The sequence below is a fragment of the Gouania willdenowi genome, chromosome 6 (assembly GCF_900634775.1).
Source record: "Gouania willdenowi chromosome 6, fGouWil2.1, whole genome shotgun sequence".
Classification (NCBI taxonomy): Eukaryota; Metazoa; Chordata; class Actinopteri; order Blenniiformes; family Gobiesocidae; genus Gouania; species Gouania willdenowi.
This window is the reverse complement of record NC_041049.1, coordinates 65,261,486-65,280,936: the sequence shown is the minus strand read 5'-3', so window position 1 is coordinate 65,280,936 and position 19,451 is coordinate 65,261,486. Positions and strand designations below refer to the sequence as shown.

Genomic DNA, 19,451 nt, shown 5'->3' with positions numbered 1-19,451 from the left:
TCTGTACAAACAAAACGTTTTAGCGTTTGCATTAACTGTGCATTTCACATCCAACCACAATTCTAAGCTTTAAATCCAACAACGCATTTAATAAAACTAGCTTGGATTGAAAAAGGGGAAAAAAAACTGAAGAGAACCGACTTCAAGCATCTCCAGTTCACACATCCAGTCTTTGAAAGTCTGAACCAGTACAAAGAATGTGCTGCTGATCGCCGTGGCAACGCATCAAAAGCTCAGCTTTTCAAACTCAAGGCACAGGTAAAGTGACGCACAGCTGCTCGTTCCGCTCGGGTAGCGGCAGCTTTTGATTCGAGTCCATGTGACGGGCCTCGGCCAATCAGAGGCTGTTGCAGGAGGAGGAGGAAGACCACGGTGACGAAGAGTCCGAGGACGGAGAGGTAGAATGGGAGTAAAGTGCAATGGTGCCTGTGTGGGCATCACCGTGTGACACCCAGGGGTGGAGGAGGATCTGCTCCAGGGTGGGGCGCTCCGACGGCTCCTTGCTCAGACACCAGCCAATCAGCTGCTGGCATTCTGCAACAACATTAGATCATAAAGTTAGTCATTTTATCAGGGCGGGGCATTTAAAAAAAACAAACTATATGTTAATGTGATAAGTTTGTGCTAAAATAATTAGTTTTAGGAACTACTTCCTCCAACAGCAACATAAGGTACAATACGAATGCAGACCATCAAAGCCTGTCCAGAAACAAGCCACACCTGAGCTAGGGCTGCACAATTAATCACGATTTGGGTTTCCGCAATTACATTAACCTGATCATTGGCAATATTTACATTTCAAATATGGGCTCTACACTCTGTGATAGTGAATTCATTCAGTTAGCCTATTTTCTTTTCATATTATAATTCCATTTTAAAGCTTATTTTGCACTGTTAACTGTACAAAGTTTGTTTAAAAGTAGTGGAATAAAACACAGATTTCTCCTAATATGATAAATAATTGTCATTATAATCATGGATTACAATACCAAAATAATCGCCATAATCGTGCAGCACTAACCTGAGCTCACTCACACGTGCTGTCTCGTAGGGCTGGGCAATATGAACCAAAACTCATCTCAATATTTTTTCTGAAAATGGCGATATACGATATGAATCTCGATATTTTTTTATTCAAATAAAGTCGGACCAGAAAAACAATTCTGGGTTAAAATTTACTGATGCAAAATGCCACACAGGCACATTTCTTAAAAAACAGCAACACAATGTGTGCCACTTTTGGCTCTTTATAAGGGACAGCACGTGTGAGTGAGTTGTGTAATGTAGCTTGTTTAGGAGGTCTGGGTTAGGATGCACTCAGTAATTCATCGAACTGTTTTTAATGCCGTTCTGAATCTCCTAAAATTAGTATTTGAATACAAAATAAGCTATAAAATAACAAGAAGAAAGTCACCAAAAAAAACGGAACAAGGGCATTAACTTCGGAAAAAATAATTGTGCGCGTCTCATTTTCGAACTCCATCAAGGTACTGATACCCTGAAGCCACACGCCGAATTTGGTTAATCTATCTTAAACATTTTGAGAAAAACTGTCCCCTTTGACGCACAGACGGAGCTCAAACCTATATGTAAATATAGGCGATATTGTTATTCTCTACATCACCATAATCAAAAACTCGTTACACTAAAGCAGTTTTACTTATGCGCCGTTTTCTCTCTGGACAAACTTTGATCAAATATTGACACATGAAGTTTTAATCCTAATACAGGAAGTGAACTATTAGCAGCGGAATGCTGGGCCAACGTCCTTACCTGTGGATATTTTCCGTCTGAAGTACACCTCTCCTCTCAGGATCTCCTCATCCTGTTCAAAAGGAATGTCTCCACAGACCATGTCATAGAGCAGCACGCCCAGCGACCACACAGTGGCTGCTCGCCCACAGTAACGGCGTAACTGGATCCACTCAGGAGGACTGTACACCCGGGTACCTGAAGAACAGCACAGAGGGACTGTGTTCATAACAGGTGGTATGAAGACGCTGCACGTGTGATTGGGTGAGAAAAGACGGCTAGAACCAGGGTTGAGGTCAATTAGAATTGGTAATTAATTGTAATTATTTATCAATTACAATTATAAGCCAACTTACCATCAAACTCAGTGTAAGCCGAGTCCTTTAGAAACGCCCCTGAACCAAAGTCTATGAGTTTGATCTGCCCGCTGCACAGATCCACCAGCAGGTTCTCGTCCTTGATGTCTCGGTGGACGACACCGCAGGCGAAGCAGTGTCGCACCGCCTCCAGCACCTGCAGGAAGAAGGCGCGGGCCTCCGCCTCGTCCAGGGCGCCACGCTCCGTGATGTAGTCGAACAGGTCCTGACCCGACTCGGGCCGCTCCATCACCATGAGCCACCCGTCAGACAGCTCCCACCAGTCCAGGAGTCGCACCACGCCACCGAAGGTACCGCCCACCATTTTCAACAGCACTATCTCCAAAGGGACTTTGATTCCACCCTGGGAAAAGATCATTTTAAAACCATTAGCGCGATTTTATCCTGAATAAATATTAATATCAAGGTGCATATTTAAACACTGGCTAAAAAAGGCAAATTAAAGTTAACCTTGAAAGTGAAAACACCCACTCCTACAACGCTGTATTCACATGAATCATAAAGCTGGGCAATATATCGAGATTTCTATTTTGGCGGGATAGAAAATTACTTCATAGACATATGGTGTGAAGAGGCTACTAGTGAGAAAATTACTTCTTAAATACTACATTTTCACTTTAATTTGAGGGTAAAATAATAAGGAAGACGAGCAGTAACTTAAAAAGGTTGGAAATGTTGAGGTTTCAACATGAAACACTTTACTTCTCCTAATTTACACAATTGTTTAATTCATTTTCATTACATTTTATAGAAAATCCGCCTTGCCTTTTTAATAATATATCATTATATACAACATGCCACAACCCATACAGCATATCTGCAACAATTCAAAAAAATTGTTATGTTTCAGTGAAAATAAACATTTAAAAATGATAATATAATACTAAAACTTTATCAGCAGTATTCTAACTTTACTAAGTACTAACTACGTCTCATATGTATTTATGAGTTTGAATCATGGAAAGTAAATCAGATTTTAGATGGTAGATAATTAAATTATAACTTATTTTGTGTTACAGATTTCTTTGATGTGTCATCAGGACACATCAAAGAGATCAGCAGACACCTCTGAGGAGATCAAAGTAAATTTCCTGGAAAATCTGAATAAAAGAAAATCTTGATATATTATTAAAAAAAAAAAGACAAAATTAACTCACTGAAATTAAAACTTATTTTGGATTCAATTTTAAGGAGTCGCTGCTTTTGCTACGTCTCTTACAGACGAAAAAGCCAAAACTGGCTCATATTGTGCTGCTGTTTGTTTATAAATGTATGTTCAACATCTTTGCATCTGCAAATTTAACCCAGAATTTTCTTTCTGGTACAATTTTACTGAGTTAAAAATTTTGCGATTTATATTGTACATCGTCATTTGAGTTTTTGTTCTTATAGTCCAGACCTACCAAATGTATTGAATGTATTTTCACTGTTGAGGACATAACACTCCTAATTCAGACTTCTTAAAGCGCAGTATACCCCTGGACACTCCCTAAGACCCTCCAAAATACAAACAGAGCTTTTCACACATTATGTCTTTATAAAAGGACAAATAAAACGCTGTCATACCAAAGAGCTCCACTCGTTCACCCTTTCCTTGCTCACGTGTTTCACTGCCACCTAAAACACAAACACATAGAATTAATAAATACACAATTTCACATCAACGTAAAAAGCAATAAAAATCAAACAGTGATGCAAAACGGGTTGCACGTCTGGTTTTAAATTCTTTCACTTTTTAAGAGATAATCGTTTTAGTGTGATATGCTTCAGTGGTATAAAGTGCATTTACATATTATAGGATTTAGAAAAGGACAAAATATTTTTTCATACACATATTCCCATTTATATTTAAGTGTATTGTGGCTTTTAAAAATAAAAATAAATGGGCGATTCACAATCATCGTATTATCCTCACACACTGATCATGATGCATCACATGCTGGCAGACAGACAGCTTTCTTTGTGAAAACAAAGACACATGCTTGAAGGCGGCACAGAGCCAAGCTACTTCATTACAGGTCAGAGGCAGAGACTGAGCTTTCAAAATAAGAGACAACATTCTGCAGAATTTTAATTATGACTTTTTCTAAACCAAAAACTACAAAAAATGTATTTATAAAATAAGTTGAATGGCTATTAGTTGGGGGTACCATGGCTCAGTGGTAGCTGTGGCTACAATAGTGGCTTACCACCAAAAAAATAAATAAAAGCGCTTTGAGCGTCTATTAAAAAGCATTAAATAAAATCTAATAAATTATTATTATTAGTTGTAAAATGTTATCTTTAAATTTCCTCAAGTGCCTCAAAATGTGTATTTATTTATTTAATTAAATGATATAATTTCATCTTAATGTGCATTGTATAATGTAAATTAAAAAAATACTAAATCAATAAATGCTTTTATTGTGAAGGTCTAGCTTGGTAGCAGAGACTTGACGCATCCGTTCGAGTCGGGGCCATGTGTCGCGAGCAACCAAAACAAAGCGGCTTCCCTCGCGCCTCTTACCGGCAATCCGTCGGTGAGCCGCATCGCCGAGTACACGGTACCGAACCCCCCGCTGCCGAGCACCGAACCCAGCCGGTAGACTTTCTCAAACGGCTGTTTCTCCGTTTTGCCTGCGGAGAGGACAGAAAGAAAGAAGGGCGGGGTTAACCCAGGTCATCACAGTGTTAGCGCCAAAAACCTGCACCACGCGACCCCCATTGTATCCACAACGTGGCCATGTGCTCGCCACACACGTGAATAAAGTGTCCACATAAACACACATTAATAAAGAAAAAACAAATTAAATACATTTCAAATTATTTTACAGCAAAAACCAACCCTATGAGTAATAATAATAGAACTAACACTACAGCGGTGTCCTTGTGTGATCCATGTGCTACATGGTGTCTACAGTTTAAAAATGGTGGACCGTTAAAAGCGGCTCCTTAGCTACGACACGTTTACAACACATAATCACATACATATATGTTTATATTTAATCGATAACACCGGTCACTGATATTTTAAAAAAATATACATGTAATTCAATTTAATTCCACAGTGTTTATATAGCGCCAATTACAACAATAGTCATCTCGTAGCGCTTATCAAAATATAAAATTCTTAAGAAAAAGAACCCCCAAACAATTCCACATGAATCAGCTTTTACTGGAAAGAAATCTCCAACAGAATCCATTGAAATAATTTAAATTTGAGTAAACTGGTAATAAAAATCCAGTTAAATTGAGAGATCTAGGGGTCAAATGGGTAAATAAAGTAAAATGACGCCAAGAAAGAGACAAAATTAACCAATTGACTGACTAAATCTCACGCTCATCAGGATTTAAAAAGCTGGTTAGAAGTTATCAGTTTTAAATTACACATTTTCCCACAATGTCGGTTTGATAAAACGTAAACACGGAGGTAACAGTCACATTTGTCTCACCATGCTGCAGTTTCGCCGGCAGGTCCATGCTGGAAGAAATGTGGGAGCCCAGTTTGGAGAGAAGCATGCTGCTTTATTATGACCTCTGCTAGAAACACCTGGGATGTAGCCGCACGAGAAATAAACTATCTGAGGAACGTACGCACCCCTTTACAGGGGAACTACGTCTAAAACGCGGTTAACATCCACCAGATTTACAAAAATAAAACCCATTTTCGACAAGAACCGGTTTCACATCACCCACATTCCCAGAAACGCGCCACTCTACCGCCCCGTGCTGCTGCGTCACTATAGACAACCATCAGACGGATCCCTCCGCCCGAACCAAAACATAAACATTGTAAAAAACAATGTCAAAGATTCATCTTCAAACTAACAAAATACGTTTAACTTTCATGCTTTGTGTGCGGATCGTTTTGATATTAAATGAAGGGACGAAAAATAAACTTTCTTTTTTTTTTTTTTAACGATAAAAGGGAACAGACGAACTATATTCCATGTGGCGTGAACTGCGGAAGGATACATAATGCATTGGCCGGCAGGTCTACACGACTCATTAAAGATTATATATATATATATATATATATATATATATATATAATTTTTTTATTCCGTTAAGTAAGCTCATTGCACACACAGAAGAAAAAAAGTATTTTTTTTTTCTGAATTGATGAGATAAAAATAAACAAATAATAAAAAAAAAATGGCCCTTTTTTATAGGGAATATTTTTCGGTTTTTCCCCTTGTGTAAAATTATCTCATCAACTCAGAAAAGCCGAAAAACATTTGCTATTAAAAAAAATATCTCAACTCATTAAAACCAAAAAAACGTTTCCTATAAAAACAGAAAAACATTTTTTTTATTTACTCATTTCTATCAATTTAGAAAAAAACGAAACTTCAATTATATGTATTTGTTACTTTGGGTTGTATAGGCTAGCAGAATAAATGTGAGTCACCTGGAAACAAAGTAACTCCAAACATTTTTTATTTTATTTTTTTAAACCCACATTATTTAATGGCCTTAAATAGCTTTTTAAAAAAAAAATGGTTGATTTGGAAATCTTTTTTTGATAAGATGGTCTGAGTTTCATGATGACAGGTTTTTAAAACCATCAATAAAAACATCTTGGACTTAGGAAGACAAAGTAGGCAGTTGGTGTCAATCCCTATACTGAAAATAATTCATAAACACGGTGAGGAAAGAAATGAAAAAGTAAACAATTAGAATATTGTTCTTTTTATCTAATTAATATCATTTTTACATTATTGACAATTAAGGTCAAAAGCTTAAATTGATGGTACAGTGATGCATGACCAAAATCCATTTGGAAATAAAAAATACTGAAATTGTTTATCTTGTTTCCTTGTGCATCGTCCCTGATACATGAACACAGTGTTTAATTCAATAGCAGCAGATCTGTGAAATATAAATTAAGATAATAAATAAACAGGAAAATGAGAATACTCACCCGTTAATTCATGATCAAATGGTTGTGCTTTGAGGGGACACATCACAAGTCCTTTCAGCTTTCTGCTGAGTGTTCCCGGTCCTTAGTTTCTCTTAAATAGACCCTCTGGAGGAATGCTAACTCATTTTAAAGGGGAAATACTAAAATTGATGACAAGAAGCGGTGCCATTGATTAGACAAACATTCCACATGTCCAAAAAAACAAATAAGTTAAAGTAGGTAAAGAGTCAAAACCTTTTTTGTCTAGACTTTGTGTAATGTCTCCAAATGAAAAAAGTAAACAACATATGTATTAGTACCGTATGTATATTTAGTGTTTATACATTTTTTGTTAGAAGACCATGTTTGAACTATAGCCACCTTTGGCTTTGTGGGGGTCTGATATGATACAAGATGCCGTTTGAGGGCCACTATTTTGCTGAAATAGATGGAGAGGTTCTTAATCTAATAAATGCCACTACAATCTCTAATCTAATCTTTAATTTTCATATCATGTCCTAAATATATTTTCATGGGTAAAACAGATAGGATTCATTCTTTCTCAGCTTTATGAGTGGTGCAGGCTAGTGACTAGTGTGGCCCTTTACAAATGCATAAACCAGGTATAACCAAAAACCAAGGGCTTTGGTTTAAAATTCTATCCAGATGTCACACTCCCTACATTTCTGATTATTCATGGATTATTTGCTGATTGTGGTCATAGCCTGTCATTGCCCGATCCCGTTAGATCTTGGTCTGGGCCTGGTTAGTAGGTGGATGGGAGACCACTGAGAATTCCAGGTGCCACAGTGGGGTGGCAGTCACCCCAGTGGTATCTGTCATTGTGTCCTTGAGCAAGGCACTTCACCCACATTGCCTAGTATGAATGTAGTGTGTGAGTGCGTGTTGGTGGTGGTCAGAGGGATTGATGGCGCACTTTGGCAGCCTCGCTTCCGTCAGTCTGCCCCAGGGCAGCTGTGGCTACAATAGTAGTTTACCACCACTGAGTGTGGAGTGAAAGAATAATGCCTTAATTCTGTAAAGCATCTTTGAGTGTCCAAAAAAGTGCTATATAAAATTGATGCATTATTACTATTAGAAAATACAAACACTAGGAAAGACATAGGCAACTGGTGGCCCGGGGGCCACATGTGGCCCTCGGTCTAATTTTGTGCGGCCATAGAATATAAAGCCCAACATAATACACAAAATAACTCATAAAACATACAAATTGACAGCAAAATGCAAAAAGTACACAAAAAATTCCAAAAATACACAAAATGACAACAGACACATTAACCACTTAAACAAAATGATTCTTTCTTGCTCATTGGTGTGTTGCAACTAACTTAAATATGTGCATATAGCCACCTACTGTACATGTTTTATTTCATTACTTTCAACTTCCAAGGTCAACAAAAAGCCCCATTTGCTGTGTTAAATTGTATCATTATCTTTATGAATTTTATATCAATTAATACATTTTTCAGTCAATACAACTCTCACACTGACACATAAAACCCCTCCTTTATTATCAAGAAAATAAAAGCCTCAGATTAAATTTTTTTTTACATGTTTGTGATCTGCTTTAAAAGATCGAAACGTTGTCGATCTGCCGGCTTCAAGCAACACATATTTATAAATCTTATTCTGAAAACATCAGTGCCTCAAAATGATTTATTTTGGTGTGAATAATTTTCAACATCTGATTCACGCCAGCTCTACAGAATCTATGGCTCACATCTTGATGCTAAATACCGTCCTGCTTCAAGTGTCCTGCATGTGGAGCACATACCTTTGCATGGCGAGGCAGCAAAAGAGGATGCATGCAACATATTTGGTGGCCGTATAGTTTTGGCTGATGTTGTACATCCGAGATGTAAACGTAACACATGTTTGGTGGTAGTATGAGAACCCACAGCTTATCTGACAGGACTAAAATAGTCACTCAACATCCCAGTCTAAATCCCCCTCTGTGGACTCTGGCACTGCTGGAGCCACCAGGGCTGGTGTGACTATATTACATGTGCCCCGATGAGCCTGGATCTGGGTCAGCTCCTCCTCCTTCCACAGAGGTGAATAAAAAGAGACTAAATCATCAGAAAAGAGACATAAAGATGCAAACAGCCTTTAATCCATTCCTGAAAATGACATCTCTGATGATTGGCGTTCACATTTAATTGTCAAAGGGATTGATTTAGTGAGCCACTGAGATATTTGACCTCTCACAATGTCTGACCCATCATGTAATTGTTGTATCGTAAATATGACTACATGGTCTAAACACTAATGATGTACTTCATTGATTCAAATGGGAAATAATTGTAATTCAAGAATTTGGAAGCCCAAAATAATAAACAAGATAACTCCAAAAACACACAAAACAGCAAAATGCACACAATGTCAACAGAAAAGCACGAAGTCACAACAGAAATACAAAAAAGATTCCAAAAATACACACACAAGGACATCAGACATACAAAACAACCACCTTAACTCACAAAACAATTACACAAAATGACAAAATACCCAAACGACAAAAATACTGAAAAAATTAAAAAGGGCAGATATTGACAATTAACAAAATGCTAATACAACACACAAGAAATAACAAAAACACATGACTCGTAAAATACACATAATGCCAGCAGAAATTCCCAAAATGACAGATAGTAAAGACACAAAATGACTCCAAAAACACACAAAATGACTAAAAACTCAGAAAAAAATACACAAAAAGACAAAAAACAATGACAAAAAAAACCTTTGTTCTTTCCTGTGTTAACGCTCAAATTTGTCGTTATTCTTAATACTGGCATGAATGTTGATAATGTGGCCCTTGGATCAGGCAATCACATTTTTGTGGCACTGCTATGGTAACAGTTGCTTATCCCTGCAATATAGTATATAACATATATACAATATATGGACAAAAGTATTCAGACAAATTGCAATGACATTACATTTAAACCCATCTCCTTTGATGTGGAGTGTGTCCTTCTGCAGCTCTGCAGCTTCCACTCTTCTCTAAAGGCTTTCTAGTAGATGTTTGAGTGTCTCTGTGACAACCTGTCCATTCATTTTGTAGAGCACTGATGTTGGATGAGAGGGGTTGTTCCAATTTATGCCAAAGGAGCTGGATGGGGTTAAGGTCCATATCTTTCTGGTCCCCACTGTTTCCACAAAGCTGGTCTAAAATGTCTTGGTGATGCATTAGGATGGGCCTTAAATAGAAATAATGCTCTCAGGTTTGTTGTACTTCACCGGAAATCACACTGCAACGCCTTTGTCTGTTTATCAGCATTACATCACTGGGCGTGAATTGAGTCAAGTTTCATTGCATCCTCCTTCAGAAGTAGGGTCTGCTTCTTAGAGCCACATTGGAGTTCAGTTGCATGTTCACCCCTGTCCAAATGAAGCACTTTGTGGGTAACTGAACACTGGTAGGGTTAACTCTAGCTACAGAGATCAGGGGGACATTTCTATAAGCGGATTATATTCAAACTCTGAGTATGTTTGGGCTCAAATAAGGGAAACTCTGAGTTTCTGGTTCAAGAAAGCGAGATAAGTTATGCTCTGAGTATGTTACCAAGGTAACATCCTCACTGAACTGAACCTGCTCGCTGGCAGGTTATGTGTAAGAAACCCTGGGTTTCTACCTGGCTCCGCCCACCTGAACATCAGTCAGTCATAAATTGTCTGTTCCTTTGCAAATCCGATCGATATTGAGGCTCAAATAATTAGAGATGCTCTACGCTGCGAGAGGTGTTTCCGTCCAAGACTATATCTTTGGGAGCACTACCGCTTCTCAAGGAACACTTTCATTTACCTCGACACTCTTCTCGGGCCACACATTTGTAACATCACACTGCGGACATGCGCTCACGTAGTTACAAATATTGTGTGCTGCTTCACGTTTTTGTTGGCTGTTGGCTGAACAGACCTCAAATGTTACTTCTCTTAAAAAGAATATTTGATACACTCATCATGTACACATGGTTATATTATACAATAAAATGTTTCATCATTGTCAGAGTTTATCCTAAAGAGAGAACAATAAGTAGCCTACAGAGGAGGAGGGCTCTCTTCCGGTTGGTTGCAATGGTAGCTTGTGGTGTCTTTGCTCCATTGATGATAGCTTTTTATTGTGCTCGTGCACATGAGTAACTCAAGGTTTGCATATTCAGAGTTCATTGATCCACTTCATACAAGCTGTAATGAAACCGGATACTAGTTCCCCATTGTGGGGTATGTTAACTCAGAGTTTCTGGACAGACTCAGAGTTTTTTAACCTCCTTTCTGAAATACTGCCCTGGTGTGTATATCTTCTTAAAGATCAAAGTTCCAGCTGCCACTGCTGATGATTTACTATTTATATGCACATATCAGGTGTTTTTTTTATCTCAACAAATCCATCTTTGGACAAAGTTTAAGCTAAAGGAATATTTGGTTTTATTTTAGTCATGACGCAGATCACTGTTGTGTTTCTAGAAAGTGTTGGTGTTGTTTGGAGGAATGGACCTTTTAGCTTTTGCACTTGGAGTTTTCCACAAGGTGAATGTGACACTTCATTTGTTCTTTAATATTTTTAGCTCCTTCTATTTATAAAGTTGTGAAAGAAGTGATCCTCTGTGAAGAGTGAGCCACGTTGCTCGGCTATCACTCCTGCACTGATGGGCCTGCTGCTGCCTCTCGTGTTATTCTCATAGAGAACATTTTCTCGAGCAAATAGAAATGCCACTGCAGGGAGGTGAATCTGAGGAAGGCAGCAGCAGCTACGCTGGGAGTGCTGAAAGTGATCCGCCAAGTTTTGCCTCGACTCTAGTCTCAGCTAAGTTAACAATCGTGGTCGGAGACACGCATTTCTCAGAGGAGAAAAAGATACTTGTTCAGAGCTGTGACTACTTCCGAGCTCTGTTTCGCTCTGGAATGAAGGAATGCCAGCAGGAAGAAATCCAACTCAAGTCGCTGCGTCCACGAGGCTTTCACATCGCCCTGGCAGTTTTACGGGGTGAGCTGCCAACCCTGGACGAGGATGACATAGTAGAAGCCATCGAATGTGCTGCATTCCTGCAGGTGACCCCACTCACCAAGTATCTAACAGACCTCATTGATGTAGATAACTGTTTGCTGATGTTTCACACTGCTGCGACCTTCGGCCTCATGCATCTTTATCGCTCTGCTGCGCTGTTCATCCGAGACATGTACGGTGACTTGGAGACAGAGGTCAAGAACACTTTACCCTATGAACTGGTTACATACATTGAATCTTTGACTCCGAGCATTTTTGTAGCAGTTGGAGCCCACGTGACTTGTGGTGTGGATGAAACAGTTCACGCTGCCTCCAGGACTGTCTGTTATCTCGATGAACCTGGCAACAATTGGAAAGTATTAACAGATCTTCCATTAGCAGCTAGCACATCAATGGCTGGAGTGGCTGTTTTAAACAACAAATTGTACATCATAGGAGGCGTACGTGGAGTTCATAAGCAAGTCGTGGACTCGTCCTTCTGTTACAATGTGGAAAACAACAGCTGGAGTAGGATTCCTAGTCCTGCACAGCTGCGCTACAACTTTAGCCTTGTGGGTGTAGATGGTTGTCTGTATGCTATTGGAGGAGAGTACGAGCGAACCGTGATGTCATCCGTTGAAACGTTCAATGTGGAGAATGGGAAGTGGAGGTTTGCTGCTCACTTACCGCGCCCAGCAGCTGGCGTTGCTTGCACCAAAACAATGGGAAGAATATTTGTGTGTTTGTGGAAACCAATGGAGACCACAGACATCTACGAGTACCTGCCATGTAAAGACAAGTGGCAGCTTGTAACCACCCTCATCAGAAACCAGAGCTATGGCCACTGCCTGGTTGGCCACAAGGACAACCTGTACGTGATGAGAAACGGCCCTTCGGACGACTTTCTCAGATGTCTGATGGACTGTTACAATCTGACCACTGGCCAGTGGACATCGCTGCCGGGACACTTTGCAAACAGCAAAGGATCATTGTTCACAGCTGTAGTGAGGGGTGACTCTGTTTTGACGCTCAACCGAAGCATGACTCTAGAGTACACAGTGTGTGACAGGAACTGGAAACCCAAGAGGCAGATGAAGGGATTTCCTCGGAGTGGCTCTGTTTGGACCTTCCTGCTCCGACTACCAGATACTCCCAAGATATGACTAAACATCCTCCTCATGAACCTTTGGCTAATAATTTCAATGTATTCATTCGTTTGATTGTATTATGGAGGTATTGATCCTTGGGGATCCCTGAACAGTTTTACCACCAGTGTTGTTGCTTTGTGATCCTAAATACTGTTCGTTGGATACAAGACATAGCTTGTAAAGGATATTACCCCTCTCATTAGCTGTGTTTCCATTACCCTTGGAAATGCACAAAATCTATATAGCGCAATATAAACTGGTAATGGAAAGACCTGAATTTCAAAATGACACTTAAATATTGCTAAAAGGTTTGGACGCTTTCATGAGGAGAAATTTCAGACATTTCGATATTCAAATGTGTTGCAAAAGCGTCATGGAAACTGTTATGGCGCTATTGCTAAGTGCCTTATTTAAAGTGATCAGTGGATGAGATAGGCTCTTTTTTGAAAAATAATCTAAAATCAGTCCATGTTTTCCATGATACTAGTTACGTAGTACTGTTTTAGCACAAGTAGAAAAACCGACAGGTTAGCAATCTAACAAAGCTTAACTTTATCTTACTGTATTTCTGTGTGTTTCAGCAAACTTATCTGTAGATGTTTCTTCAGGTTGGACGTCAAATCCCTAGGTGACGAGTGACAACATTTTACCCATCAGGCAGATATAATTTACATTGTACTGCGATAGTTTCCTTTTTCATATTTAAATGAAAAATTACGCCGGTGTTTTCCATGCAGCAAAAGCTCCGGTGGCCATGATGATACACAGCCAAGCAGGCAGCGCTGGTGCACCATTTGTGTTTGCTGTACCAATGTATTTTCCCCTTGCTTTTAAAATGTAATCCCTTTAAGTACTCCTTCTTTTTTTAAGATATACCAGCAATCTGAATACATGTTTTCAAGGATTTACAATCATATACAATAAAAACCTGTCCCTCTTACTCAAAATAAAACCTGACTAGTTTCATTCTCTCTGAAGTCTCTTTACTTCTCAGCATTTGCTCAAAAAAAAAGAAAAAAGAAAAAAAGGAGATCAGACATAAAGCAGACACATGCCACCTTTAGTCTCATTTTGTGGAGCCTCCAAACTAAATGCACAAAATGCCTCAAATAATACACAAAATGACTGATAACACAAAATAACAAAAATACACAAAACTAAAAAGCACTCAAAGAGCAAAGAACTCTGTTACGTCGTTCCAGTCACCCATATTGCATTGTTACCGATATGTTAGATTTGGGATATTAATTCAAATCAGTTTTTAAGTTCGACTGTTCACAGACAAATAAAAATATGCCTGTAAACACAGAATCCATCCAACCTAACGCTCATGTTTTTGGGATTTTGGGAAGAAGCCAGAGTACCAGGAGACAGAAAGGATTTAAATGTCCGCCCCATGTTAAATCCAGGACCTCCTGAAACTGTAACAAAGGGGATATTTGTGGTGTTTATGCTGCCTGCAGTCATTAGATTGCGAAAAATAAATGTGTTGACTCTCACTGCATGCGGTCTGTGTTCACACTTACACAGAGCTTGTGTTTCCTGCAGCAGCCTTTGTTTCCTGTTTGCTCTGTGAGTGGATGATGCTGATCCTGCTGCTGCTGCTGGTGATGATGATGATGATGAGAAGCTATAATGGCAAGCAGAGCCAGGCACTGCCCTCAGCTGGGCAGGATGCCAGCAACACGCAGAATGAAGCGGGAAAATGGTAATCATGGATATGGACCCAGATCTATATAAACACTGGAAACAAAACTCAGACTGTGATTATTTTACGGAGACTGAATTAAATGTGGAAACCAAGAGTAAAAAAGGTTTGTCATTTATTCATTTCAATTGCTAGGTGGTGGGGTGATTAAGGATTACATTAAATTTAAATTCAAAGTGTTTATTGTCATATGTGCAGTTAGAAACACGTTTTCCTGTACAATGAAATTACTACCTTGCTTATGAACTAAGATATAATACAATGAAATTACTACCTTGCTTATGAATGAAGATATAATAATGTGTTTATACAAGTTAAATCTAACAGTGGAAAATACAACACTGCCAATAGAACTAACAACAGCTGGATTAACCTTGATGTAGAGACAAAACAAGCTGCAAACTTGTGTGTCCAAAAGAGACATTCCCGAGTGGTGACATCATGGATGAAAAGGGAAAAACCTTCCAAACACCTTCGAAAGAGGAACTATTCTTGAACTGGAGGAATGCTAACAACGTCTGGCAGGGAACAAGGCCAACACAAACAACGATAGAGAGGAGGAGGAATAAAAACAAGACAACACTGACTACAGATGAGAATACACAAAAAAGGACTGTTCAGAACAACTCAAGAATGTTGGACCAGAGAGACATGTAAACCCATGTAAATTTGCGATGGTAAAACAGGGGACGGGACCCAGATAAGCAAACTGCTTCTCTCATCTCCTTTTTCGGCATGTACAAAAAAAAAAAAAAAATGTAAAAAAAAAAAGTGAATGTAACCATGTCGGAAATAAACTGAATAAACAAAATAAATTTAAAAAAAAAGACCTCAGGGTCAGGCCAGGACACAGCGCCCAGACAGACGCCCTCTATAACCCCCAACCTCACCTCACCCCACCCCACCCCACCCTCTGTAGCTTAGAGCCAGGGAGAGATGCCAGTGATGGATGAGTGTCTATGTGCTGACATTAATCAGGTTATCAGCATTTGAGCAGACAGCAGGAGGGTGTGCTGACTGCAGGCTGCACCACACTTTCCTCACATCAACACAGCCCATGCTCACATTCATATTTTACTCAGTTATGATACATATGGTAGAAATGATGCTACCTCACAGAAAGATGAATGTGGGATCTCTGAGTAGAGATTACTTGCATCCCCACCACCGTGTTCCTCATTCAAAAACATGACACTCATTGAGCTGAGTCAGCTAGAGAATCCCCCACAGCTTCTGTAAGCCAGGATCTTCTTTTCATGACACAATAGTTATTACCCTAAAACAAGAGGTGTAAAGATATATTCTACTCAAGTAGAAGTACTGTTACATGATTGAAAATTGAAATTGCACTCTAGTACAAATGAGTCATACATAAAATGCTTAAGTACAAGTAAAAAATAGCTCAAACATCTCGTGTAAACTTAAAAAGGAAGAGACCAAATCTACCACAATTGAAACTTAATTTATTTTCCTGGATAAAATAAAATGTTTGTCAAATTGTATACTTCTATTCAAAATAAAATAATGAATTCAATTTAAAAAAAAAAATGTTCAGAGTAAATTTATTAACACTAAAAGTGAGAAAATAACCAGTTTTCAATACTGTTTTGGTGCGGTATTACGTTTAATCTGATTGGTTGGCTATGATGTGATGCATTTGATTGTTGTCTGGTCATTTCATTTTTTGTAGTTTCATAATGTCCGGTAATCATCATAAAACTTTACTTCTTTCAAAACATACTTTAGTACAAGTAAAATTAATGATTTATAAATATACAAATATCAAAGTACCCATAAGAGCAACTCAATTACATCGAGTACATGCCTAAATCACTACCTATTAATTGATTGCACAATATACAAATTATTGACTAGATTGGCCATACATACAAAATTGCAGAAAAAGAAAAAATAAATGACAAAATACACAAAACACTATATAATTTCAAAAACACAAAACGAAAGCATTCAAGATTACTCAGGAAAACATGAACAAAACTCAAAATTCCAATCAACAAAAACAGAAACAACCAAAACACAAATCTTTGTTCTTTCCTGTATTAATGCTGTGATTGGTCATTATTCTAAATGCTGATGTAAATGTTTATATAATGGCTCTAGGATCGAGACGATCACATTTTTGTGGCCCCTACTGTGATTGAAGTTAACCATGTCTGGCATATACTGTAGCATAAAGCATAGTCTTTACCAGAGGTGAAAGTAACTTAGCCCCTCCTCCTTTTGCTCAGCGCAGAGAGAGATAACACACACATATTGATCAAGAGCCGGTTCCCGTTGTTCACGTCACAGAGCCGCTCAGAGCCGTTTCGTTAGCGACCGACACATCACTATTATCCGTATGAACAGGTTGAAATGCGTCTCACACCCAATGCGTGAAACTTGAGAGCTTTGTTAAAATGAATGAACATTGTTCATTGAACAAGTAGGCTAATTGTTTCAGCCGCCCTCCATAGTTTTATTCACCACTCTTAGAAAAAAATTGTTGGATGTCCTGCGCCTCTGCTCTGCTGCTCTGACTTATGGCTTCCTTTTCTAGTCTTTTCTGGTGTCCAGTTTTGTGGTTTTTGGGGGGCATCACCTAGCCTACCTCCCTCACTTCCTGATGGAGTTTGCGCGTGCTCACTTAATTCCCATGAGGAAGAGAGAACCGTGATGTGTGGACCATTTTTTAAGAAGGGGCCAAGGGGGTTATTGAAATTAAAATATCGTGTGACTTTGTGGCTTTGTTTTAGTTCGGATTCATTAGTATGAATATATATTAGTTAAGTCTATGCACAATCATTTATTCATAGAGGCTACTGGGGGCTGTGTGTGGGCCCTTAGAATTGTCATCACCTTTCCCCCCCATTCGACAGCGCTGGTGACAGGTGTCCTCTCCTTTGTTTCCTTTAGTCATGGCTGATACTGGCCCCACCCACCATCCCCAGTCAGCATGTGAACCCAATGAAGTGTGACACCCATGAATACTAAATGTTTGAATACATTTTAAAGCAGCTGAGTTTTTCCAGTCTGACTCATTTAACCAGTCGGCCCTCTGTGTCGCAGGCAGGGAGGCGTGGCACATCACATTTCTCAGCAACGCTAAAAATGTCTGACTTTTGACCCTTTAACTCATCTCATATGGTTTTTAACTCCACAGCGAGAAGCTGTTTGCATCTCCTCGTACATCATCATCTCACACTGTAGGAAAAAAACAAATGAAGATATATCTTACAAACACTGGACACATTCATCAGAGTGATGACCGAGTAACTTTTAAATGTTTTCTCTTTGTTGTTACATTTCAGACTCTTGTCAACGTTTCTTCAAAACAATGGTACTGTAGGGCCTGCGACCTTTCCTTGTGGAGTTTGCATGTTCTCCCCATTGATTGGAGTCTTTGTTCTGACCATTGGAGTGAAAAAATTTGTGTTTATCTCTATGTACTGATATATCCTACTGAAGTAGAAGTACTGTTACTTGATTGAAATTGTACTCAAGTACAAGTAGAAGTTAGTCATACATAAAATACTCAAAAACAAGAAAAAGTTGCTCAATTAAATAGTACTCATAGTAAAAGTTACTAGTTACTTTCACCCTCATGATTATTTTTGTTAATAAATCTTGCCACAGTTCACTTGCATACAGTAAACATCTCATGTATAAACTTAAAAAGGAAAAGATCAAATCTTAATTCATTATCTTCCACAAAGACATCTGTATAAAATAATAATTATAATTTTTCAAAAATAAAATAACACCAATGAATTCATCTATCCATCCATCCATCCATTTTCTGACACGATTGTTCCTGTTTTTCAGGGTCACGGGGGTCTGCCGGTGCCTATCTCCGGCTCACACTGGGCATTTGGCGGGGGTACACCATGGACAGGGTGCCAGTCCATCGCAGGGTAACAACACACACACACACACACACACGCACACACACACACACACACACACACACACACACACACACACACACACACACACACACACACACACACACACACACACACACACACACACACACACACACACACACTTACACTCCTACAGGCAATATAGACAACCAACGAATTAGATTAAAAATAAAATAATTCTCAGGCTCTAAATATAGCAAAATGTATGAACTTTAAAACTGAAAAAATAACCTCCATTCAATGTTGTTTTGGCGCCGTGCATTAAGTTTAATCTGATTGGTCGGCAATGGTGAAATGCATTTGATTGTTGTCTGGCCATTTCATTTTTACATCCGTTGATCATTTTATAACAAAAATTTACTCAGTAACGGGTGTAGAAATGTAACTAATTACTTTACTTCTTTTAAAACGTACTTAAGTACAAGTAAAATAACAGATTTACAAATACTGTATACTCAAAAAAGTACAAGTACCCATAAAAGCAACTCAGTTACAGTAATGTGAATACATGTAATCTGTTACTTTCACATCTGGTGACAAATGCTTTCTCTTTGTTATATTGTTTGCTATGAAATCAGAACATTTCAGACTCTTGTCAATGTTCCTTCAAAACAGTGGTACAATAGGAGCTGGGACCTTTTGCATGTTCT

The 19,451-nt window shown here is 38.7% G+C and overlaps 2 protein-coding genes across 2 annotated transcripts; one reads left to right on the top strand and one right to left on the bottom strand.

The window, feature by feature from the left end:
• Positions 1 to 28: 28 nt before the first annotated feature.
• Positions 29 to 5,941, bottom strand: LOC114465196 (serine/threonine-protein kinase pim-3-like). Its single transcript, XM_028450035.1, has 6 exons — positions 5,561 to 5,941; positions 4,636 to 4,745; positions 3,696 to 3,746; positions 2,109 to 2,472; positions 1,774 to 1,950; positions 29 to 534 (listed from the first exon to the last, which is right to left on the bottom strand). Exons 1-6 carry the CDS (start codon positions 5,625 to 5,627, stop codon positions 338 to 340), a joined length of 966 nt encoding a protein of 321 aa, XP_028305836.1. The 5' UTR covers positions 5,628 to 5,941; the 3' UTR covers positions 29 to 337.
• A 5,723-nt stretch (positions 5,942 to 11,664) lies between these two features.
• kbtbd13b (kelch repeat and BTB domain containing 13b) lies at positions 11,665 to 14,122 on the top strand. Its single transcript, XM_028449778.1, has one exon. It carries the CDS (start codon positions 11,746 to 11,748, stop codon positions 13,183 to 13,185), a length of 1,440 nt encoding a protein of 479 aa, XP_028305579.1. The 5' UTR covers positions 11,665 to 11,745; the 3' UTR covers positions 13,186 to 14,122.
• The last annotated feature ends 5,329 nt before the right edge of the window (positions 14,123 to 19,451 follow it).

Excerpts from the sequence above, each read along its gene's own strand:
- kbtbd13b (XM_028449778.1), top strand. The coding sequence starts at position 11,746 with ATGCCACTGCAGGGAGGTGAATCTGAGGAAGGCAGCAGCAGCTACGCT.
- LOC114465196 (XM_028450035.1), bottom strand. The coding sequence starts at position 5,627 with ATGCTTCTCTCCAAACTGGGCTCCCACATTTCTTCCAGCATGGACCTG. Across the intron at positions 1,951-2,108 it reads GGCTTACACTGAGTTTGATG|GTACCCGGGTGTACAGTCCT; the intron begins GTAAGTTGGCTT and ends GCTGTTCTTCAG. Across the intron at positions 535-1,773 it reads CAGACGGAAAATATCCACAG|AATGCCAGCAGCTGATTGGC; the intron begins GTAAGGACGTTG and ends ATGTTGTTGCAG.